We start from the raw sequence: 25,458 nt of genomic DNA on the forward strand, positions 1-25,458 counted from the left end.
ATTTCCCCCTGGGATGGAATTAGGGATCCCCAACCTGGAAGAATCTCATGGAGTTTATTTGGTTTCCTGGCTGTAAGCAATGCTGAACCCTGCTTTGTGCAGAAAATTGATCTGTCGGGTTTGATTTTTACTGGGACCTTATTAACTGCTGCCTGTCTCTTTTACTTGTTGGTTGGTTGGTTGTTTTTTTTTTGGGGGGGGGGGGGGGGGGGTCATTTTTCTACAAGTTAAACTTTGTGTGCTGACAAACTATTGGTGATAAACCGCATGGCCTTCTCTCCTGCTCTGCCCAGGCTCATCAGCTGTGGAGTCAAACCTATATCCTCCAGGGCAGAAGATGGAAAATATTTATAGGCAGTGAAATCCAGTTTCAAAGGACATTCCTGAGACCTCGTGCTTTTAAACTTGGACAGAGTCCCTCTCACGTCTGGCTCAGGACCTTGAAACTGGACTGGCCCATAAAGTAGTTCACTGGGCCAAATTGAGAACAGAATTTTCTCTCGTCCAGACTTCCTGCTGAGACTATCGAGAGTGTCTTGGGTAGGCTCCAGGTCTGTGATTTATGGACAAACCACAAGCCAGGAATCTGCAATCTAAGCTCCTTGAGCAGCAACTGTTTAAAACATTATGGGAAGAAATGGCCACTGTTTCCAAAAGAAGAAAACTTGGGAGCCATTAATAACGTTTAGTACTTCTGTAGTGCCTCACAATTGTTCATTAATCCTCCCATGCTCCTTGTGAAGTAAGTCAGAATTATTCTTACTGTACAGATAAGGTCTTCATGGAGCTTAAATAAATTTCCCTAAGAAATGTAGCGAATCTGAGTTCAGGACACAGCCCAGGATGCAAGAATCCCAGCACAAAGTGAAACAAACCTCCTCCAAGATCCAGAGGCATAAAGACAAGTACCTGCTGGGTTTGGATGAGGCAATCAACACAAATGTAACAGCAACTTCAAGAACATCTCTGCCCAATACCCTGTTCATTTGGAAATTCTTCCCAGGGCAGGTCTGGGTCTGCCCAGCCCTAATCTGGTGAGATTGTGTGCTTTCCCAGTAACTCCTGGGTTAAAAAATTCCTGGGATTTCAGACAATACCTGGAATCGTGGCTGCTTACTGGAATTATCCTGTACAAAGTCCTTTCCAGCTGGTTGTCTCCCCTATTGCTTGGGAACAAGAGGACGGCATGCTAAAATCTATCTTGCTATCTTTCTCTGCCCAGAACAGCTCACCTCCAGATGCTTCTGGAGTGGGTTAAACATGGGGTTTCCTTTTCTTTCATCAGCAGGAAGCTTTCCTTCCAGGAAAAAAAAGGGTTTTTGTTCTCCCTCTGCTCTCAGAATCATCTTTCTTTTCTCCTTTACCTCCCCCTTTACGCTTAACCTCCATCTTCTCTTAGTGGCCAATGCTGTGGTTGCAACACAGTCCAGGCCAAGAGGGGAGTTCATCTGCCTGGACAGTCATTTTCCTGTTCTCACCCCTGACAGAAGATGCTCCTTGGTGCTGTCTCCCACTGTCAGTCCTGGAGCCCCTTCTAGCAAGAATTTTATCTCAAATCACAAGCCCCTTCCCATCCCACTCCTCCTGGAAACAGTCTGGAGTGTGAACAGGTGGGAATGGGTAAAAAAGTCTGGTTGAAATGGAATAGTTGGCAGGAGTGCAAGGACCAAAGGCTTCTGTAAGTACTTAAATTTGTAAGGACTCCTGATTGTCTCATTGCTGTTAATCTATTTACAGCAGCAGGAAGGATGAAAAATGGGTGGAAGCAGCAGTTTCTTCCTCTCTTCAAATCTATAGGGCAAAAGGTATTGTAATGAATTGTCCATTGAATGTATCTGTCCAGCTTTATTCCAAATGTCAAGATACTATCTGCAAGGGATTTGGTGTCAGGTAATAGCAGTTAACAAAGCAGCAGTCTGTGAAGCCAAGCAAAGATTGGTTCTCCTTTTGCAGCCCAAGTAAACAAGGGGTTAAAGCCTGACCCAGACGTAAATCGGTAAGTAAATCCTTCATGGAACTGTCCCGCATTAAACCCCTAGAAACTCAGGAAGCCAGAGCTGTGACAGGAGGCGGAGGGAGATTCAACTTGAGTTTTGTTTCACCATGTACCTCAGTCACTGGACTTGTGCTGTTTCAAGTGGTTTAGCAGACATTTTAAAAAACAAGTGTTCTAAGTTATCCTGCAGTTTGCTTCAAGAAATCAAAGGATATGGATTTTTTTTAGTTGGGCACTGTATTTTTAACGTGTTTAGAGATTCTTAGCATGTTTAATGCTCAGTGCCCTTACTGAATGATGGTGATTCTTCCTGGAAATTTTATTTCACTTCACCTCCCAGGAGAACAAGACAAATTTTGGTTTATAACAAGTTAATTAGACATGCACACTCTAACTTGTGCTGTCTGACTTACTGAATGGAAACATGCATATTTTTCTGGCAGGCTTACAAGAGGACATGGATATGGTAGCATGCACTGTCCCAAAATTCACACTTTAGAGAAAAAACAAACAAAACAAACCTGCTCTTGAGGCAAATGCTGCATTGTTGCTTGTTTTGCCCTTTCAAGAGACTCAGTGCGCCAAGTATTGTGCTGAGCTCTGTCATCCAGCATGGCCAAGGTCCATGAGAAGGGCAGATTAACACGATAAATTAATGCAAACCCTAAATTTTACTCATTGGAATTGGCCCCCGTGGCTGCTTCTCTGATCACTGCTGACCTGGATTGAATTGATCTATATCAAAAGCTTTACAAAGTTAATCTGGAGCTGCCAAAGAGCTACCAGCGTTACGAGTCTTAACCCAGATCAGTGGATCTGCCTCTCAGACTGAGCAGAGATAACAAAGTGAAACACAAACTTGGAGAAATGCTGACTGTAGCATACTGGGGATAAATGTGTATATGTATATATAATACATAATGTGTATGTTCATAGCTAGATAAACAGATTTACATATTTCATATAAATACCATTGCACAGTGAATTCAAGCACAGTTACTTTAAAAACATTTTAGTATTGGCAATAGTGCCCACAAGTTCCATAATTGTCGTTTTCTGCAGAGACTGCTCAAAATCAAAGTGTGATAGTAAATATCCTGTCTTCCGCAATGTATATCCGAAGTGTTGCTATTTCAGGGACCTGCCTGCATCTATACAGTTGTAATTCATGGGAGAGTACCACTAGCATGCATTAAATTATGCCAAGATTTTCATGCTAGAGTCTAAGGCACTGGGGCCCTAGGCCATCTCTGATCCAGACCAGTTCCCTGGTGGGGAGAAAAAATGAATTATTAAAAAATTGCTAGGAGAAGTCTGGTAGGTCTATATAGGGAATCTGGTAGTCTGCCTCTGGTCAGCTGCCTGATTCTGGGAGAGCTGCTTCTCTCTACACCTGTAGTTGCCCCTGCATCTTCTAGCTGATGTTGGGTGCAAATAGTGAATAGAGCCTGTTGCAGCAACCATGTCCTTGTTGCCTTTAGGAATGGTTAGAGGCCTTGAAATGTCCTGTGAAGTAGATACCAGATTGGTAGCCAGTACGCACTGTTAAAAGTCAGTGCTTTTGGACCCATCTCTGTTGGAAATACTGCAGTTCTTTTGGCTCTTTTCAATGCAGACTTTTAAAAGGCTACATTTGCACACATCAACAAGGCCCGGGGTGCTTGCGCACCTCACGTTGAGCGCAGTAAGCTTTAAAGGATTCAAGTGGTGAAAAAGCAGATGCTTGTGCGTGTTACATGTTTCACATTTCTCAAGGGCCCTTTTCGTTGGTATCTCAGCACTTTTGGAACAGAAAATTGCATTTGACTACCTGAAATGCAGAAGAGCTGGAGGCTGCAGCGTTGCCTGGCAGCCGTGATGGCTGGTCTGGCTGAAGATGCCTGTGTTTGCCGTGTTCAGCGTCACTTCGAATGCTGGTGGGCAGTTCCCCTGACTGCAGGTGTGTAACGGGTTTGCAGGCTCACCGGCACCTTGTGGAGATGTCCCTCCAGGTCCTCCCGGTTATTCTTTTAAATATTTGGTGCTTTTGAATTCAGTTTGCGTGTAGGGTGTTGTGCAAGAAAATGTTACTGTGACTTGGCTTAGCTGTCCTTGTGGAACCAACGCGGTGTCTCAGCACACCATAACCAGAGTATTTTTCAGTACGTTTGTGCAATGTGCGCTGCAAGTTCTTGCAGGATTTTCTTCAGAGTGCTTCTAATTCCCATAAGTGTAGCAGCTTGAGAAAGAACTTGAATAAACTAGCAGAAGTGTTGAAAGACACAAACCAAAGGATTTCTTCATATCAGTTTTGGGTTCTCATACTGACATGGGCACATTGCATCTCCTGGGGAGATTCACTGCAGCAAATACACCCGTCAGTCCTGCCAAAATAACCAGGAGCATCAATTCTTTGCTTAAAATTCAAGGGTTTCCAGCTAAAATGGTTTGAATTTAGCATGAGTTAAAAATTAAATTGCTTTGCTGGAAGTGAAGAAGCATGGTGGCTCAGGAGCTTGTTCCATTTTAAAAGTTGTAGTTAATTTTTTGTCTATAAGCTTTCCAAACAGGCAGTGCTCTGACAGTGTCAGTTTCTCTTGGTGATGTCAAATTACGGTTCAAGATATAATTATGGAAAAATAAATGTTATGTGTAAAGGAGCCATCGTATTGCTCACAATTAGCAGCAGTGCTCTGTATTTGTTAGTAAAGTGCCTACCCTGATGTTTTTGAAGCAAACTAACAGGAATGTCAGCCCCAGCGTGTTGTGTGTGCCACTACACCTCTTCCCTCTGCCTCTGGGCCTGTTAAGAAGTGTTCCCCAGGAGTGATTTTGGTTCTTGCTGCATGCATACCACGCATTGAGAAAGAAATCCTGATTTCAACACAAAATATGCATTCAAAACACAAATCCAGTGTACAAATCCCCCACCTACCCACTGCATCTCTGGTGGTTTTATACCTGCAGACCTTTGGCCACAATTAACTATTCATTTGGAGGAAATGATTGTTGATCCCGACTCCAAGTTAATATTTGGTATGAGCTCTCTGAGCCTGAACTGAATGTAGTGGAAAAATGGCATCCATTTTCCTGTTCAACTCCAGGTAGGAAGAAGTATGAAATAAAAAGGCAATGTTCTTTCTTTTGACAGATAAGCTTGGGAAAAGCTTGAGCTATGCAACTGCTCACCATGAAATTTCAATACTTCCATTAATTTCCATGTGAGCAGCACAGCATTCATTATAAGCCCAAAGCATTACAATTATAACAGGCTTTAGCTGCAGCTCAGCAGCAGCCTGCAAACGCGTACCTTAGGTTTTAGATGTGAAGACGAGTGACTTTAAATGATAGTTCCATGCTCATGAACAGGCAGTAGGTATTTCTCTCCCTATTTACAATTCGCGTTGTACATATGAGTATTTCAACAGATTCGAATTCTTCAAAAACATTAATAAGCAATGCTATGCTCTATGCTTTCCTCTTTCGGTGGTATTTTTTCCGGACTAGATGTGCACCGAAGTTACATCAGAGCCCAGGCCCTACCCGAACGCTCCAGCATTTTACGTTCCCCCGGGCCAGGGTCGGGCTCGGCTGAGGCCCTGAGGCGCTGCCAGGCGGCGGGAGGCGGCCGGGTCGGCCGCCGCTTTCCCCTGGAGCTCGGCCGCCCCCGGTGGCCGCCGGACCGCCCGCCTCAGGCCGGGTTCGCCTCAGGAGGCGCCGCCCAGCGCCACTGCCTGCCCGGGGGAGGCTCCCACCCATTCTCCCGGGGCCAGGAGCGGGGAGACCGCCGGGTCGCCTTCGTCCCCCGCCGACACGACCAGCCGCGACCGGCGGGCCCTGCTGAGGGGACAACCCGAACGGGGACCGGGCGGGGGGTGGGGGGCATCGCCATAGCAACCAGTGGCGGGAAGCCCGTGCGCCTGCGCGGGGAGGGCGCGGTCCTCGCCCCGCGCGCATGCGCGGGCCCTGCCGGCGGGACGCTGACTGGGGCCCCGCGCATGCGCGCCGCGGCCCGTTGCAGGGCGAGGGAGACGGTTGGCGCCTCGCGCATGCGCTCCGGCTGGGCATCGGGGCTCCCCGCCGCGGCGGCGGGGCGCGAGGAGCGGCGGGAGCCCGTGCCGCGGCGGAGAGGTCAGCGGCGGGCCGGGCCGGGCCGGGCCGGGGCGGCGCGCCGAGCGGGGCGGGGCGGGGCGGGGCGGGGCGGCCCTCTCACAGCGGCGGCCCTGCGAGCCGCCCCGCTGTGGCAGGGGCGGGCGGCGTGACGTCATGACGCCGGCGCCAGCGCTATCCGCGCGGCGCCACCTGCTGGCGGGGAGGTGGTGGTGTCCAACCCTGGGGCTGGCGTCACCGCCCAGGGTGCGACGTCATCCGCGTGAGGATGCGACGTCAGTGGTAGGACGTCATTCCCCCTGAGGAGCGGGAGGAGGGTCCCTCGTGTGGGACGGGGTGCGGCTCAGGGGCTGGCGGGCCTGCCTGGCCCTGCCGGGGTGCCGAGCCTGAGGGGAGCCCAGGCCTTTGCCCTCAGGGGCCCGTCGCAGTTACAGCCGAGAGCAGAAACCTTGAGGCACCTCCGAGCGTGGCCTCGAAGCCCTGACGTGTTTGTTAGGGGACCTCAGGTTGGGTTCGGGTGGGCAGCTGATTGCTGTGCTGCAGCTGTTCGGTAGGGTAAAACTCCATCCTTGATGTTCAAATGGCATCAAAAGCAAAAGTTCGGTGATAAAGCAAAGGCGAAGTTGTTCCACGGAAGGCCTGATTATGAGGCCATCTGAGTTTAAGCAGCGTTGACAGCTAGGAAGATTCATTAAAAACTTTGTTCAATGCGTCCAGCCTCAAAGCAGACTCCTTTCAAGCAATGTCATCAGGGAAAGCAATTCTGAGAAGTTTGTCAGCTGCTGCATGGAATTTTATTTTTCTCTTCCAGACTAAGGGGCACAAGGAGCAGCAGTATGGGCCTGCCTTGAGGGGAAGCAGTGGGTGTCGGTCATTTCACTGACAACGCTTTGTCCCTGATCCTGCAGATACACAGGTGCTTCTTTTAACCCTGGTCTTTTTAAATAAAGTCGAAATTATGCATTTGCTGGGCAAAAACATACTATTTGTACTAAATAGCTTGACTGTAGTGAAGCCCAAAGACGGTAACATTGGCTGATGCTCAGTCTATTGGCTCCTGTATAAACTCTCAAAAGTCACAGGCTGGGTACAGTCCATGTTTTGATTACAAAAAAAGACCCTTGTGTGGTTGGCTTTCGTATCTACTTAAAATCATATTCTTCTCCCTCCTGGTCCCTCCTCTCCCCTTTGATTTTGCTGTTTGGATTAAAACAGTTTTCTGGATAGCCAGAAGTCATTGTATTGCTTTACACTGTACAGATGTGTCAGAGGCAGACTGGAAACAGAAACAGAAAGAATTTTTATCATAAGCTTTACATTTGGAATAAAATGGACCTCAAGTTCTTTTGAGCATTTGCTTTTCCCACTGGGTCAATTTTCATTACACGTTTTTTCCAAAGAAACTGTCAAATGGTAGAAAATAGCAATTTAAACAGGATGTTTGACACATTATTGTATGCTAGTGAAACTCAAACTGTGCTTCAGGGTCCTCAGTTGTATGCAAGGCCTTTGTCCAGAGTTTCTAGAAAGAATTTTCCTGGAAGCTAAACACAGAGGAATTGACATCCTTGTCTGAGAGCTGACCTCTTGCTGTTATTGTAGCAGTCTGTGGAAGACATATATTTATGCATCCCTGAGATCATTGGTATGATACCAGAGTTTCCCAGAGCATTCTCATCAAGTCTGTAGGTAATGATATATTTGGATATTGAGAAGGTGAAGGAACTAAGTCAATGAAAGGAGAAGATATTTTAATAGGAAGAAATGTAAAAATGTATTTTCTGAACAGTAAGGCGAGCTTGTTTATGATAGACGCTGGAGTACAGAGAACAGATATGGTAGCATGGAAATGTCATAAAGCAACATATCCACAAAGTAGTATGTTGTGTATTTTACTGTAGCTCTTATATGTGATTTTAGCTGAGAAGAGAGCAAGTTATTAATTGTTATAAATTAACAAAATGTTAGTGTAAAAGATACATTATTAGATCACCTGTAGCAAACTGTGATGAGTTTGGTCACCTTTTCAAAGCAAGCATCATTTTATTTTAGAGAATGTGGGGAAATCAAGATACTGTGTTAAATTTCTTTTTATATTTGGCTTTTGTGATGATAAGCTTCAACATAATCACAAATCAGAAGATAGACTTTTGGGGAAAAAATAGTATCAGTAGAACTTCCATTGGTTTAAGTGAATGTGCGCCTTAGGATAACATTGTCTTCTTGGAAAGAAATGGCTTGAATGTTTAACATTGCAGTGTTCTTACTTCTCTTTATATTCACTTCTTCATTAATTATTCAGTTGACTTTCTTGCCGTCCATAACCCTGATTGCTCCACTCTTGATCTACAAAATGATAGAATTGTTTGACATGGTCAAGATTCTCTGTCTCAGAGTGGAGTCAGACACCCAGGGTAAGGTCACATTGTGGTCAGTTTGGAGGAATGGTGGGCTAGGTAAGGCTTTGTACTGGGTACTGAGAAGGCAGTTTGAAACAGCACCTTTCCTAAGCTGTATGCCTCTGGTGCCGTATGACCTATGGGCAATGCAGCCTCTTGTGAATGAATCGTGCTGTAGGTTCCCTGTAGCAATTTTACCACAGTTTTCACTAGCACCAACTACAAAGGAAATAAAACCTTTTTACTGTTACAGCATATGTATCGATATGGCCACAGACTCATCCAGGAGCCTGCCAATGTTCTGATTATCTGTCCGGACTCCTAACTCCTTTGTACTTGTTGCTTCCCAGGATAGATTTACCTATCCTGTACGTATGGCCTTGTCCCAAAACAGGAACTTTGTATTGAGATTTGTGCTAGTTTACCAAGTGGTCTGCATTGGTCTGCGTCTCTGTCATCAACACTATCTAACAGTTCCTTTCTCTGCATCATCAGACAGCTTCATCAATGGTGGTTTATATCTCTCCTAACTCAATTCCTTAGTCTAAATAATAGAAAAATAAGATAGGCAGAGAGTTAATCTCTGTGGGATGGTACTAGGAACATATGTGCTCAGTGACTGCTGTTTGCAGTTGCATTTTGAAACCTATCTAGCTACATTTTAATAATTTTAAATGTATTGTATTGATTTTGCATGATTCTAATTAATCATTTTGTCCCTTGATACTTCTTTAATGGTTTACAAAAGACTTACGCCTCTGTTAACATGCAGAGGTCTCATTAAAAAGGTATTAGCTTAACGTAGGAGATCTTGGTTTTCATATAACTGTGTTTATTGATATTAATTTCATTATCCATCTTCATTCATCAATTCCCATACAAGCCATTTCTTTAACGGCCTGGCGCTGATCTCAGTCTGAAAGATGGGTGTTTACTTCCCTAATTGTCCTTTTTGAAAAATCATAGTGACTTCTACTTGCAAATGATCTGATTCTGTTGACAGAAATATCTTCAATAGCTGCTGTTCAGTACACTTTGGATTACTGTTAGAATAGGCTACTTTCATCAACATCATGGGATGGATATTATAGGAATATTTTGTATTCTCATTATTAACAGTTCTACAGTTTGTTTTATAATGATCTAGTGGCCTTGGTAGGTTCTTCTTTTTGGTTTGATGTACACCAAAAAGACCTTTTTGAAAGTTCTTAACTTTTCTGACCAGAAAACTAATCTTATGTAATTTTACCTCCTTCTCGTTTTAATACAATTCATTGTTTATATTCACTGCTATCCAATTCCCTTACCATGATGTTATTTTACATATTTGTTTTTATTATTACTCTGATTACTTTTCTTTCTCTGAAAACCAAGTTAGGTTTTAATAAGTATTGTTCTCATTATTGATTTTTGGGGCCTCTGCTGAAATGGTTTTATTCAGTCCTTAATTCTCGATTGTATTTTTCTGTTTAAATTAATAATTTTTTGTTGCTTTCAGTCAAATCAAATAAGCATTTTTTAAACACCAGCTGCATGTATTTCTGATTTGTATGCTACTGTGTTTGCATACAAGCCATGAGCATTTGCACCTGAGCAACCGTTAGTTTTTATTTTTATATTCACTTCCCCTTTATCCTTCCAGAGGAGGTAAAAAGTAAAAATTTTCTATTTCAGTGAAATGCTTTTTAAAGTAAGGTTAGTTTCTACAGCATTTGAAAGGTAGAGGGACGTTTTGTCACGTAAGTAGTGATTTAAAATTCACGTCTGGAATGTGATAGATTTTTTTACTGGCTATGAAGTGCTTTGCCATACGTACAAAGTACTAGCAGGGGGAGGTGTAGTCTTGAAAAGAAATGTGAGTGTGGTACTCTGGTGGGATATCAGTAATAGAAGTGGATGATGTCACATAGACATTGATACTGGTCATTGCTAAGATTGCTCATTAGAATCTGATTATGATTTTCCTAGCTATCATTTCCTTGCTTATATAGGCTTGAGTTAATTTGTAATTTCCTATTTTCCACATCTGGTTTTGTTATCCTTTTCTGGCACAGGAAAGCTGGCAGAGACCAGGACCAGAGGTTTGGTACCTGAGTTTGAATTCCTGTTCTGCACTTATATTTGTTCTCTCCTCACAGAACAAGTGCTGCTGTCCTCAGTGTTAATTTATTTGCACTTCTACAGACACAGAGACCGTGCACTGGACACATCTATTGTTGTGTCCTTGTAGAGTAGTGTTGGTGATAAAGGTATCGGTTAGTGCAGGAACCTGGTGAGAAAAGGTGCTAGCAAAGAGAGTCTCTAAAAGTATGGAGGATAATATGCTCTTTCAGAAGTTACACTGTTGACATGTAGGTTCATCTCCATCAGGAACCCGTAGGAAGATTTTTTTGTTACAGGATTTGGTCTGGAAGAATCCCTACGGACCAGCTTCTGGTGTGGTTTCCAGAACAAACACTACAGAAATTCTTTCCCTGTGCAGTATTTGGACTGGCTTGATTGAAAGTTTTGCTACCAACCTTCAGATGTTCAGGCTACAGCTTTCACGGAAAGAGAAGGGGAGGGGGCAATAAAACTCAGTGCCAACGCAACAGGGTGCATCCCATCATCCTGTCTGCTGTCAACACTCTGTAATTAGCAGCCTAGGTTCATACAGGCCATGGCAATTAACTCATTTCTGAAGACGGAGGCGGTATCAGTCACTTTGATCCCATTCTTTGACTTTCCTTTAAGTTCTGGCCAGCCTTACAGGACTGTCAGGACCACTCCTATGTTGATCTTGCTGGTGGAGGAAGTGGGAGAAGGTGCTCCTGCCGAGAAAGGTGCCACGCTTTCTGCAGCAACCCACTCTGCCTGGCACGCAAACACAGCCTCACTCCGTGTGGAGACGGGTGCTGCAGACTCAGCATCGTGTCTCCCTACACCCAGTTGGGAATGCAGTCGCCTCTTAGGCTGTTTCACTGGTGGAGATGGGGGGAGAGGATCTGGCTGTAGAATGGGGTAATTTGTACTTTCACCACAAGGAAATGGTACTTATGAAAAAAAATTCAGGTTACTTTTTGCCTCACTTTCTAGTGTTAAATAATCCCACTTGCCCTAGTATTTCTTGTGAAACCCAGGAAATTGCTCCCAAGGTAGCATGGCACCTTCCTTTTTTGAAGGTATAGAGCCAGGCTTTCTTCAAAGATGAGTAACTGAGGAGGATATCTACTGAAGCAGCACTGCGGGGGTTGAGAGGGGAGAAGGTATCTGCTGGGTACAAGTTGTTGAGGCCTACCTAGCACTCATGTACGCTTTCTAGCCATAATGATGACATGCTCTTGGAGACTGAAATGGCAGGACAATTGTTCCTGGAACAAATAGACAGTTTAAAGCGGCAAGTGAGCAGGCCCAGATATTGTATATTTGAGAGCTCAGAAGAGATACTGTCAAGTGGTTGGACTGCTGGTAGAAATACACTTTCAGTTGTGTCCTGGTTTCAGCTGCTCTTGAAAGGTGGGAGGGTAGCAGATGTTTTACCTGTTGGGTTTTGGCTGTTTGGGGTTTTTTAAGAAGGATTCTATGATTGAACTAAGTAATTACAAGGCAGTAAGTCTTTTATGTGTACCTATTAAACTGGTTGAAATGATCATCAAGTTATTTGTAGACGTCTGTCATATTTTTAACCTAATAGCATCTCATCAACATGGTAGCCTAGTTTCTGCAGTAGACTGTCTCTCAGTAGTCTAATGGAGTGGTTTGAATTTGTCAACAAATCAAGAAATAAAGAATGGATTAATGTCGTTTACTCAGAAATCCTTTGAAAAGGGGAAAGAGATAAAGAATTGTCATGAATGGTAAATCATCTAAGAGGGGAAACTGGCTGAAAGGTAGCAAAGAGCATCCAAGGGTTCATTCTGAATCCTCCTCAGTGTGTGCCCGGTGGTCCTGCTGGGCAGTGATGCAGCTTTTTTAGCTCAGTCGAGGTCAGAGGTAGTTCCAGCAGGCTCTGAGCTGCAGGTAACACAGTATATCATGAACTTAAGTGTGGATGAGTGTAAAGTAGAGCATGGAGGTGGAAAAAGAGATAAATCATATGGAACACCTTAATGATACCAGATACTGAAAGAGCCCTGGGCATCTCTGTTCAGGTAAAACCTTTGCTCAACAAGCAGATGCTTTCAAAACAAAGCAAAGATGTTAGGATCTGCGAGGCCTGGGTGGGGAAGCAATGTGAACAATATAAAACTTCTTCATCCGCAGTATCAGCAGTCTGCTGTCTGCGGTACTGGTCATCGTGTCTCAGAAAAAGCAGTGGACAGTGCAGGAGATTCGGGGAATACTGATGGAGATGGTTAGGGGCCAGAAAAGATTCTCCTAGGAAAAGAGAAAAGACTGGGACTCTTATTTTAGAGCACAGACACTGGAGGATGTGATACATGTAATTTAATAAAATATTGAGTGGTCTAAAGAGAGTGGATTTGGAGCTTCTGTCCTCCTTGTCTCAACAGAAGACAGTCAGTGAAGTACAAAGGAAGCAAACAGAACTGATGAAAAGGAATACTTTCTCCTGTTTTGTTTTTTTGTTTTTTTTTTTTTAGTTAAAGCAGGGAACTCAATTCAATAGATGCCGGTGAGCCTGAAAATGGCAGGATCAAAAAGGTGAGGTTGTTATATGGCTGGAGGGTTATGATAGTAACACTGATGGATTTTTGTAAGAATTAACTCTTGTGGTTCTGGTTTAAAGAAGGTTACCAGGAAACAAAATTAGTCCCAAATGGAAAAGGCAAGGACAGACTATTTGTAGGGTCATAGGATAACTCAGGCTGGAAGTGGCCTCAGGAGGTCTCTAGTCCAACATCGTGCTCAAAGCAGAGTCAGCTATGGGGTCAGACCAGGTTTCTCAGGGCTTTATCCAGTCTGCCTGACCCATTCTGCCTTCTGAAGGGTTCTGGGCTTTTTCTGCAGCGGCATGTGGTGCTGCTCGCTGCTGGGGACACACTGCTGAGCTGAGCAGATCCTGAGCAATGCATCTGACTCACCTACATATTTCAGGTATGCAGGTCAGTGGAAGTGGCAGAACCTATCACCATTAGGGCATGTGCTATTGCTGTCTCCTTCCCCCTGCAACTTGGAACTTGAGCAAAAAGAGCAGTCAGTACAAAATACACTAAATCTAATCTTTTCCTTCCATTTTCCAGGTTCCATCTTTCATTCTTACTGGTCCTGCTTTGTACCATTTTGCTGATCTACATTTACTTGAAGGGCACAGCTGGGCTATAGATTTGGCAGCTAAGGGGATAGCTAAGTGCTGCTGTTTATTTTATTTGACCAGCTTTGTGATTTGTTGAGTCCTAAAATCCTCCAAAATGAATTTAATACTATACTGAAAGAAATTATTTTCAAAGCCATTACTTTTTGAGCTCTACAAACTGGTGCCAAAGCTGGCTGTTAGGTACATGAATAGGAGCAGCATCAGAAATACTGAGATGTTGAACAGAGCAGGAGCCTGTAAATACAAGTCTGGAAAGAGAGGAGTAAGACAGATAAATTCTTAGGTTTGCATCATTTGTATGTCTGACTTCATCTACCTGGGGCACTGAACATTGATTGCAAACGCAAAAGTGCTGATCTGTTTCAAAGTTTAATATCAGGAACTCACCATAAGTAATACAACAGTACAAATGTGTCTGTGAGAGGTATTTAAAGCCATGGAGGATGTGAGATTCTGTTTTTCTCCACATGCTGTCTTCTACTTAGAAGAAAATGGTCAATTTACAGTGATAACTACACCAAGATTCTGTCCAGGAAAATTAAATTTATGAACTGGCTACATAAAACTTCAGTTTCTCTCTAACAGGAAATGACTCCAAGATTCACAGCAAAATCCTCTGCTGGTTTGGGAGCCTGAGTTTAAAATAAATAAATCCATTAACATCTGTAATTGCTTATAGGAAAGGCTGACCCATGAAAGTGTGTAACCAGCATTCCTTAGCCTCGCATGTCTGCAGCCAAGCCATTTGAGAAAACAATCTCGCATGTGTTTTTCCTGCTTTTTGAGTCTTTCTATGCCCAGAGCTTTACTGGAGAAGCTGAACCACAGCTGCTGCCATTCCAAGTGAAACACTCTGGTTTAGGCTTGAAAGAAATAGGTTTTGGGAGCAATATAAAACCTCTGGTAAAATAGCCAGAACCATAGTGAACTTAGGACTAGGAAGAAGAGGACAATCAAAATGTCTAAGAATAGAGATCTAGGTTTAATGTTGCCTGGGGGTTGATGGCATTTCCATCTGGACGTTGTACCCAATGCTGTTCCACGTAATCCCTAGCTAGTACTGCTGTTCTTACTGTAGCTGAAAAGATTAAGAAACTCATTTTAGAATACCATTTGTTTAGTCTGTTTACCTTGTGTATTTGACAGCAGTTTGTGAAACATGGTCACTGCCATGGTTTATTGAGTACTCAAGAGGAATAGTTCAGTATTTGTTAGCAGGAGAGCTAATCCTGAAGGTGAGCAGCCATGGAGGTAAGAGGAGAGAAAGGATGAACATATTTGATAGAATTGTTCTCAGACTTGTCCCAGAAACCCTTCTGAAATGCCAGAAACTGCCTTTATTCACTTCTCAAAATAGGTTGGGCTCTCCTCTTTAAAGCTGTGGTGTTGCAAAGCAAAATTTTACACTGTATAATAGCTGCTTGATCTGAGGGACTTCCCCCCCACACCCCGCGCTACATTCGCTGGTCTTGTGCTATATAAATCTAAGTATGAATGCATATTAAAAAAGGACAGTCTCAAATCCTGAGATCCAGGACAAAAGCCTACCCAGTATCAGATATCTGTTTTGAAAGCTTTCCTCTTCTTTCCTCATGTGGCTTGTGCATGTCTGTAGTACAATTATAGCGATAGCGTTTTGGGTCAATACTGGCTTTTTCTAATCTTACTATTTTATAAAAATTCTCTCCTCCTTCAGAGTTCTACACCAGCCCTGTCCCATGCTGCATTTGCATATACCATCCTCCATAACCACCTTTTTTTATTTCTTTATTTCAGGGCTTTAGTAAGTGTCTTTGTGAAGCCCTATAGCGTGTCATGAAGATCCTACGTGTATTCTGCACAAACTGACGTGATTAATGTAAGGTCTAGAGGCCTCTGAAGAGCCAACTTGTGAAAGCAGGTGGGGTTCTTGGAGAGAGAATGTGCTCTACTAAATGGCTGTGAATTAAGTGTGGAAGAATGAACTGTCAGAGCAGCACAGAAGTGCCCACACTGTTGACCTCATTGAAGTCTGTAGAATGGAGATCTCTGAGGTAGTGGAAGGCAATTGGTGAAAATTGCAGGTCACGGATGATGCAAACCTGAACTGATTCTGGTATCTCCCCCTGCCCTCCAGTCCTCACAGTGTCATTAGGCCACAGCGTAACTGGAACCTGCAGGCCAATGGATGAACAGGACAATGATTTCAAAGAGTTATGGGCGAATCTTTTAGGTAGAGGGAAGAAAAAAGCTGGGGATGCTGAAGCAGCAAAGGGTGCTCAGAACAGGTCAAAGAGCACTGCAGCAAGAAGCAAATTAAAAAGAGGAAAAGCTGCCGCTAAGAGCCAAAACCATCATCACTTACCAGCAGCAAAGGAAACAAATTTACCTCAAGATTTGGGTCCAAAGGAACAAACACTGGTGCACAAAGAAGATGGTGATGCTGTGGCCTGTAGTAGTGGTGAGACTACACAAGGGGATGGAAAGAGAAACCCTTTCCCTGCCAGCCAGCTGAGTACAGTGGCCATTGAGTGTAGCCAGAGGACTCTGACAGGTGAGTGAACATAGGCTAGGACTGAAAAGACTCTGTAGTTCAGTGGTGGTCTTCAGAAGCCCACCTGGTGGGGACATACAGCAGTGCTGATTGAAGCGGGCTTGCATCTTTTGTTTCTGTCTACACTTAGCTACTTAGGCTTATCTAGGGCTTTAACCTAGGAGTGTGTTCTGTGCTACAGGCAGGCAGATGTCCTTCAGTAAGGTGAAGCCTTGGTACAAAGTGATGAGTTGGGGAGTCATTATTCACTATTTTTTGCAGTATTACAACTGAGAAAAACACCCTCAAATCATCTAGAAGCAAGCTTAGAATATATTGAGGTGCTTTTTCACCCAGTGCATCATTGTATGGTGAAATGTATTGCCACTGGATGTTGTCAAGGCCAAAAATGAACGAGTTAAAAAAGGTGTTGGATTAATTCATAAAGGATTAGTCCTTCAGTGGTTATTAAATGTGATGGCCAGAATGCAGGCACCAGTGCAGGAAGTCCTTAAACTGATAAATAAGGTCAGCCAGGAAAAGGATTATTTCGTACCTGTCCTGTCCTGATCACCCTTTCTTAAGTATGTGTTGCTGTCTGGGCCCAGAGACAAGATACTGGGCTGGTGAGATCTTTGGTCCCATCTTGCACACTGCGCATATCCACAGGATACCTCAAGCAGAGCAGTGGTATGCTGAGGTGTTAGTTTGGCATTGCCTCTGCCTCCTGCTTGTTACCACCTCTCTTTGGGAACCCCGGGTTCCTTCAGCTCAGAGCCTGAAAGTTTGAGCCACAGATAGGGTTTGGAGATCAGAGCAAAGAACAGGAGGAACCACAGGACATTGTGTGGTGGGAACACTGGGGCTGTAGGACTGCTTGTTCTCACTAGTGACCTTCAGGCAAGGCCTTCCTTAATATTCCTTCCTAAAAGGGATTTAGAGATACGTAAACTCCACTGTAGCACAGAAGCCTGATACTGGTACTGTGGTTATCAAGTATAAAGTCATGTAACAGCTGAACAAATTGTTCACTTCCTCCAAGAATGCCTGTTGCAAAACTGAGCCTGGCTTAGGCTACTGTTGGGGAGGGTTTCCCAGCAGCTATCTGGGCAGCTCAGCTATGTGTTTAAAACTGACTGGTAAAGCTCTGATGTTTTCTCCCCCTCTAGTAAATACTCTGAGTGGCTGTTCCCAGACTACATTATCCTTCCATCCTGCTACACAGCCAGGGACCTGCTCTTCACTCACCTCAAAGATACCGCCACTCGCAGGGTCGAAGATGCGGGTAGCAGAGCTGGTAGTGGAGAGAATGCAGCAGTTCAAGAGAGTGGCACCTGAGCAGCTAAAACACAGCACAGATGATGGTTTGCCAAAGTCTGTAGCCAGCGTGGATTTCCCTGGCGAAAGCCAGGAGCAGAACCCACCAGAGAATGGTACATTTCTTTTGTTAGCTCTTGTACGTGCAGAAAGAGTGCTGTGGGCTGGTGAGAATGGTTGCATGAGAAGCAGTCCAGATTCCTGGGCTTTGTTCCCAGCTAGCCTAGTGGCTTAGTGTGCAGCACTGAATAAATCACTCCAGATCACTGAGAAAACTTGCTTTCTCTATTGTTAAAGGACTATCCGTACTTTTCTCCCAGCCCTTCTCTAAGGCTGAATCAACCTCATGTTACATTCCGGAAGGTTAATTGTCTTCTTGGAAACAGGTTGAAATTCCAACAGGATCAGTGGACTTTGTCGTCCTTCCCTTAGGACAGTGTTAGGTAGCTGTTAGGTAAATATGACTCTTAGGTAGCCCCCATCTTTGGTGGATCCCCAAGCACTCTATAAGGTAATAATATGTTCTATGCAGATTAATTGAATTCACAGTAATTTTACTCTGGTTTGGTTCTTTATAAGTCAGGGCCCCATTGGTTCTGTATGGACATGAAAATCTGCTGTGTTTTAATATGTAATGTGTAAGATCCCATATTCTCTTCAGAAACTTTAGCCAAAACTTACCCTTCATTTGGCTCTGGCATGCGACGTACTGTGAACAAATTGCCACCTCTTGCTCCTCGGCTAGTGCAGTCCTGTAGCATTCCCTTGTGGGAGATGAGATGTGAAGATGCAAGAGAAAGACTGCAATTAATTTTTGTGCGTCTAGTTTAATAAACTAATAATGAGAAGTATAACGGCTCCATGCCTTTCATACAGGATTCTTAGTTTTCTATCTTAGATCATCTCTCCCTTCTTTGCCAGATACCCACCATCTTCTGTCCATGGAACATGACGGTGCTCTGGCTTTGGCTCTTCAGCAGGAAACCAAAGAGGAAGCTCTGGCAAGCCTGGAGGATGCAGGCTTGTTTTTTTGTCAGATCTGCCAGAAGGATCTCTCAGCCATGAACACAATGCGACGAGAGCAGCATGTTAACAGGTGAAAGACCAGCATGATGTGTCCTTTCCACATCCTTTCCCATTAACCTCATAGACTGCTCACTCAGCTTATCCATTAAAGAACATGGTAGCAGGGGAATCTGCATAGTGGCATTGACCTTTATGGCTTGAATTAAAAAGTTGGTTTGGTCTCAAAGCAGACGCTGATTGTCTTGAACTGCAGGGCTTCTGCATATGTGTGGTAAGGCCAGTGCCACTTTCATCAGTAGTGTGATAGAGGAGATGTGATACCAATTTCAGCCAACAAAGTAATGTTTGCTCTATTTCGCTGAAAATTGTTCTTCTAAAGACACATACTAGAGTATGTCACTGCATATCCCAGCTGTTTGCTGAGAGAAAGGTGGTACTATTCAGAAAGATGACCAAATTGAAAATTAGTGCCCTTAATTTAACAGTTTCCTTAGTGGTAAATACCAAGTACTGTTAATATATTATGTACGCATAGGTCTTTGTAAATTAAAAGTTTGTGCTTCTCTGCTGAGAAAGTATCAGAAACAGCGTATTTGAATGTTTGCAATTTCTTAATTCGAGCCCTTTCAGAAGGCAAGAGTGATTTAATTTGTCCAGTCCTACATCAAGTTATTGAGTGGCTCACATTTGTTAGAGTTGTCTGTACCTGCAGCTTTAGAGGTGCTACTGCTGTTTCTGTCTTCAGGTATTTACTGCTGCTTGAGAGGGCAGAGGTTGTAAAACAGTGACAGTGTGTCAGAAATGCTTTTTGGAAATTAAGTCTGCTTTCTGAACTATTAAGCATGTAATCATATGATGAGATTACAAGGTTGTATTATCAATGGATTTTTTGATAGCAGTCTTCATCACAAGAGGTGAAGCTGTAGATGGATAGATGCACTGGCAAACAAGTAATCACCAGTCCTCTTGCATCAGATGAATGGTCTCTCAACACAGCCCTGTGTGTGTAGGTAGTGTGTACCATTATGTAATCAGGGACTGATTTTTGTAATAGGTACTGCAGATCCAGGATTTCACACCCTGAATCTCTTTGGAGAGGACAGAAAAAGAACAATTAAAATTTTGTACATAGTTTTGGCCTACTAGAAGTTCATCATCCTGCACTCTTGAGCGTGGTGTTAATTTCAGCTGCTCCCTTTTCTGTGACATAAAACACTGTCCTTGTCAAGTGAGATATCTGACTTGAAAACACTTGCATTCTTGACGCTGCATGTGGTCATGCACCTTCAAAAGCAGTAAGAAGGACAAGAAGTGATGTTTCGGGTGAGGAAGACTTACCATTTCTCTGGTAGGGTGATCCTTTTTTTAACGGTGGTTTATAAGTTAGCTGGAATGTTAGAATGAATGCAGAAAGAGGTATTAGGTGATGGACACGCGGTGAAGTTAAAGAAGGTTATTACCTGCACTTGCTTTTGAGCAACAGTTTTTAATATGCCCCTGAGGCCGTAATCTCCATCTAACTGTTACATGTCATGTTCGTGACAGTGGTGGGCACATAGTTCTTGTTTCTTTAGGGGATGTTTCAGGCTGTAACAGATATTAGAGATAATTGTGCTTCCTTTTCTTTAAAATGGTTTAAATCATAGCGTGGAAAGTTTTAAAGTCTTCAGAGGTAAGCTTTGCCATCTTCTCACAGGTGTCTGGATGAGATGGAAGAAGCACAGATGTCATCCTCCAGCAAACCACTGGTCCCTGAATGTCCCATCTGCGGGAAGCAGTTCCAAACCGCACAGAGCCGAGTCAGTCACCTGAAACGCTGTGCTGTTGAGATGGATGTACCTCCTAAGCTGCTTCTTCAGGCAGTGCAGTTGCAGGTGTCCACGCTTGGTGATGCACCTCTTCAGTGTCCCAGGTAAGCTGGTAAAAATAAAAGATGCTAGTTACTTTCTTTGGCCTGAGAGACATTGAACCTGTGCTCCTGGGGGTGAATGGCAGAAGCAAGGCAGATTCACACACTGGGTAGGCCCCAGGTACAAAGAAGGTCAGGTAGAGCCATGACCCAGTACCACATGAGGAGAATGTGGTAGTTAGTTGGAGAAATCATCTTGCTTTTCTTCAGGAGTGGTCAGGTTGTGGATGACTTTAAAAGTCAGCAGGCAGGAGCAAAATGGGGAATAAATAATCTTACACTGGTTTGTCAGAATTATTTGTGCTCTATGAGGCAATTATGCAGTAAAGCTGAATGGTGTGTTTGAGCTTATTAAGCACACCACATAGTACGAGTATGCAGTCTCTCCAGAGCATCTGTTGTGCCAATGCCTCAGCTATTCAGCTTGTGGCTGTGTTGGATATATGTGCTTTATACCCTGAGCCAAAGAGGAAACAGACGTGATGTTTTGAAATGTGCTCGGTACAGAGCTGCATCTGCTGTCTTGGATTTGAGCAGAATCTTCAGAATACAGCAAGTGGTGCCTGACTGAATTTGTAGAAGGGCTCGCAAGTCCCGTTGTGCTGAGGAAGGACCATTGCCCATTCCCTGTGGAAGCAGAAGAGTGGGAAAGCATTTTGTGGTGATCTTGGTTTTGCCCTGCTTCAACTTGTTCTTTCCCCCTTGGTACAAAAAAGTGTTCAAGGTACAGATAGCAGATGCTTACATCAGTGCTGTAGTCTTGTGGTTACCTTTTCAAAATAAGACTTTCTCTAAATTGCTCTAAATTCCACAGATGGTAATAAATCCTTTGCTCTCTGCTAGGGAAGAAGGTACTGAATAGTTTTTCATTATCCTTGATAGGGGAATCTCTCTGAGCAAGTAGAGCAGCTGGTCTGGAGCACTCAGTGTTTCTTGTCTCTGATCCAGTCACATTAACTTGGGCTTCCTGCTGCATTCTTGTATTTCAGCAATCAACCAAGCAGGTCAAAGCGAAAATGCTCCTCCAAAGAGGACTCAAAGAAAATGCAGAAGAGGGCCAAAATGGAGACGAAGGATGAAGATTTGCTGGTTGCTATGGCAATGTCACGCTCTCTGTTAGAGCAAGAAAAGCAGGAACAAGCAAAATCAGTTACAAATGTGAAACCAGTGGCTGCTTTGCCAATCAAATGGAAGCCAGGATCAGGTATGTGTTAAAGTGAGTTAGTGTCAAAGGCTGTGTTATTGGAGGAGTAGCATAACACAGCCTGCTCTTCACTAAAACTTTCCTCTTGGGTATAGGAGGGATGACAGCCCTGTTTTTGTTTTATTTAAGCTGTGAGAGCCTCACAATATGCAGTATCCACACACAGTCAGGAAAAGCTGCAGGATGTCCATGGGTTTTAGTGAAATCCCTTAGGAATCTCATGCTTTTTTTCACTGATTGATTGTTTTGAATCTGTAAAATATTCTTAAGATAAGCTGTTGTTTTTTGTAAACCATGGAAGTGAAAAGAAATAATATGAAAAGGTTATTGTTATTTCTCCTGCAGGAGATTTTTTTCCTATTCATCCTGCTGCAACCTGGATTAATGCAGCTTTTTCAGCCTTTTCTCTGTTTTCATTCTGTAGCAGACATACGTGTATACTACATGCTGTTGAGCATGTGCTTCACTATTTCAGTGTGCAGAAAGGTTTAGAAATGAAGACAACTGCCAGAGGAGAGCGTTGAGTGCTGTATAAAGAGGAGACTTCACTCTTCATAACCCTGCTCAGATCTCCTCCTGCCAATAAGTATTCCTGGTTGGATTTGTTGTTGAGCATTAGTAACGCAAAGGTAGTAAGACACAGGATTTCCAAGTGACAGTTGCTCAGTGTTTGTGTGAGCTGTGGTTTGATATCATCAGTGACCAGTACACAAGAAAAGGAGTCCTTCATGGATTTGTTGGAGTTTTTCTCTCCCTTTTTTGTGAAGCACTGCCATACAGGCAGCATTCCATGGGTCTGGGAGGTAGACTGCATGGATATCCGTTGCTTCCATAATGATCAGATTTTGTAGAGATGTGACAGCTCCCAACAGGCAACAGAGCAGTGTGAGCAGGAGTCAGTCTTTTCTGGAGTTCATTTCTCCCATAAGGGTGATGTGAGGCTTCAAACTACCTGCAAAAATCTTAAGAGTTGTGTTCAGCTTGTTGCTGCCTTTTGGTCATCACTGACTACAGCACTTGAAGGAGCTGGCATGTTGAGCTCCTTTGCCCTATGTGTTCAGCTGTTTGTTTATTTGGGTTCCTCTTCCTTTTCTTTTTAAAGAGAAAAAACGTCGTAAAAGAGGCCCAACTGCACCTCCACCCTTACTGCTTCAGGACCCGGAGAAGGCCCGCAAAAGGATCCAAGAGCGAGTAGCTATGCTGCTTGCAGAAGAGGTGGAATTCCCTCCCACCCCTCAGCTTCCCGCTAGTAGGATTTTGGAGGATGAATCTGGGAAAGCAGCCTGGCTTTTGCCGTTGTCCAAAACCAAGGAGTGCTTTTTATGGAATATCAGTGCTCTGACAGGACCCTATGACCCTGAATCATTCTACACTGCTGCATTAACCCCCCCAGTTGTACCTTGGAAGCCTGTGCAGGTGGGATGCTCTTTTGTCCTTGCTCTGATATTTGTGTGCCCTAGTTCACTTGCCCAGTAACGCTTCTGTTTCCTCATTTGGTACTTAAAACGAGTGATCCCCTGCCTCTGCATACTCACTGCTCGTGCCCTGTTGTCCCCTGGTCTTACACAGTTAGGTTTTATGATCTTGAACTTTCATTTCTTCCTTTTGGAGAGGAGACCGAGGCTCATGTTACCATGCTATTCCTTAAGCTTTCAGAAAATAAAACTGATGGGAATGGAGAGTACTGAGTAAAGGGACCCCATCCTGCTCATTTTGCTACTAGTTTGTCCATGTTTACAGCAGCCTGACTCTTGTTTTCCTTCGTGGCACTTTTCTCTGATTCTAGTACGAGCTTTGCCCGTGTGTTGCACTCAGCAAGTATCTGGGTGAAAAGTTTAAACTGAAGACTGCTATTTGTCTTGCACACAGGAGAAGGTGGGAGCACCTAGAGTTTTAAAGCAAAGCATTTGCACTTCAGGCTTTCCCTGTGCATCCCGCTGCCTCTTGGTGCATATGAGCTTTGATCCAGTTTTCAGTTCCACTGTTTCATTCTGTTTTTCACCTAGATCTCCTGCCTCTTTCAGTGCTCTTTAGTTTTATAAAAAGTGCCTACAGAAATAGACAAAGCTCTTTTAGTGTCTGATCTTACCACATACTTGCTTTCTGAGAAGAAGGATACCACTTCTCTTCCTTCCCTCATTCTTTCCTTGAGGAATTATTTGGTGCTTCTGCTCAAAAACTACTGCGCATACATAAGTGCTTTATTTAATATTTCTTCCCTAGTCAAAGCCCAGAGTTTTTCACTGGAGGGACTGCATTCTATGAAGATTTTTGACCTTTTGTTCAAGCCAAAAACTGCCAGAGAAGTTTAAAAATAAAAAGTAGGAAGGCCTTTAAAATCATGGCAAGAGTGTGTTTTCCCTCTGATTCTTTCCATTCACAGAAATGGCTAAACCATTTGTACTTAGAAATAAACAAACAAAACTATTTTTATTGGGAAACAGAGACCAAACCTGGAAAATATCAGCTCCAAGGTGAAAGTTTGATTTAGTTACATGTAACTGCAAAAGCATTTCAGAACTCAGAACAGAAGCACCTGGAGAGCTTCAGCTCTGACTGTTGCCAGGCGCTCCAGCTACAATGAAATATTTAGATGTTGGAGTGGGAGCATTTCCACCATCCTCTCTCCCTGCTTGGCAATTGTCTGCACAGACATGCTCCTGGAGAAACCACCTTTTCTGCATTTTCTGTTGTAGTTTCCTTCCTTCTGTTCAGAGCTGTCTTATCTCTGGAGTGTCCTTCATAAAACTGCAGAGAGCTTTTGCCTCGGAAGCCCCTGTACCTGTGGAGCGCTCTGTAATCGATGTTTCAAAAGTATGAAGTAGAGACTGTACTCTGAGCTCTGCAAATACATAAAATAAGACCTAATTTATTGGTGTCGTCTTTTCCTCCTCTTTTGATCAGAATCATAAGCCAGAGAACCTTCTGCCATCGGTGGGATCTGATCAGCCAAAAGTATCCCAGCAAATTCAGCCTCACCTCAGTTCTCATGAGCTCACTTGCACGGAGGTTGGAGGCCAAAGTTCTGATGAATCAAAGTCAGGCCCTGAAGGAGATGGGCAGTTGTTATCTCACAGCCAGAAGGATGTTCAGACCCTGCAGGACCTAGTTGAGTTGGCCAGGGAAGGACTTACCCTTACTCAGTGGAACCTTGATGTTGACCACATTCAGGCAGCGGAGCAGCCAGGTAAGTTCTGGCAGCTTTGTGAGCCTGTCCCTAGTCCCTTCAGCTACACAAAGCCAGACTTGGGCTGTGCAAAGTTAGGAGAGCCATGACAGCACCCACAGGATGTTGATGTTGATCCAAGAGGTGATATTGTGGGGGAACATTTTTCTGCAGTAAGCTTTAGATACAATCAAGCTGACTTTTCTGAAATGATTCCTAAATCCCAATGTTTAAGAGAATTCCTGGGCAGCAGATAGTAAATTTTATTTTAAAATTCCCTTAAAGATATCAAAGTATTTTCTGCCTGGTGGGAGCCTGGGTATGTTCAACAGCTGGGACAAAATCCTTATCCCTGCTATTTGGACAGTCTTTCTGTTATGTGCACTGTCTTTTCAGGTCTTGGATAAGAGAGATGTGCAAGAGGGATGATTTTATGTTGGTACATTGGTTACACAAACCTGAAGTTTATCTGGACCTGTCCAGAGTAGAAAAATTACAACACTAGAATTCCTCTATGGGCAACTCTCTAATGTCCGCAGTCATAGTTGCGTGTGGTGCACAGCTGCACATTTCAAGGTCAATGATA

The 25,458-nt window shown here is 43.8% G+C and overlaps 2 protein-coding genes across 5 annotated transcripts in view; one reads left to right on the top strand and one right to left on the bottom strand.

The window, feature by feature from the left end:
• VASN (vasorin) overlaps positions 1 to 6,153 on the bottom strand; it is a 347,445-nt gene extending 341,292 nt beyond the window's left edge. The window contains exon 1 of the mRNA XM_069809761.1: positions 6,112 to 6,153. The gene's annotated coding sequence lies outside the window, so the exon portion shown is untranslated. The remainder of the gene's footprint in view (positions 1 to 6,111) is intronic.
• The window catches only part of SLX4 (SLX4 structure-specific endonuclease subunit), a 33,184-nt gene continuing 13,704 nt past the window's right edge, over positions 5,979 to 25,458 (top strand). For 2 of the 4 annotated variants that reach the window (XM_069809753.1, XM_069809755.1), the window contains exons 1-9: positions 5,979 to 6,106; positions 6,897 to 7,001; positions 15,515 to 16,271; positions 17,420 to 17,683; positions 18,489 to 18,663; positions 20,290 to 20,505; positions 21,492 to 21,706; positions 22,809 to 23,122; positions 24,611 to 24,893. In XM_069809753.1, coding sequence (XP_069665854.1) covers positions 15,902 to 16,271; positions 17,420 to 17,683; positions 18,489 to 18,663; positions 20,290 to 20,505; positions 21,492 to 21,706; positions 22,809 to 23,122; positions 24,611 to 24,893 — 1,837 coding nt within the window. In that variant the 5' untranslated portion in view covers positions 5,979 to 6,106; positions 6,897 to 7,001; positions 15,515 to 15,901. Of the gene's footprint in view, positions 6,107 to 6,896; positions 7,002 to 13,664; positions 16,272 to 17,419; positions 17,684 to 18,488; positions 18,664 to 20,289; positions 20,506 to 21,491; positions 21,707 to 22,808; positions 23,123 to 24,610; positions 24,894 to 25,458 lie in introns of all 4 variants that reach the window. The other 2 variants (XM_069809754.1, XM_069809756.1) reach the window with 2 other exon arrangements.

Source organism: Haliaeetus albicilla, chromosome 22, assembly GCF_947461875.1.
Source record: "Haliaeetus albicilla chromosome 22, bHalAlb1.1, whole genome shotgun sequence".
Taxonomy (NCBI): Eukaryota; Metazoa; Chordata; class Aves; order Accipitriformes; family Accipitridae; genus Haliaeetus; species Haliaeetus albicilla.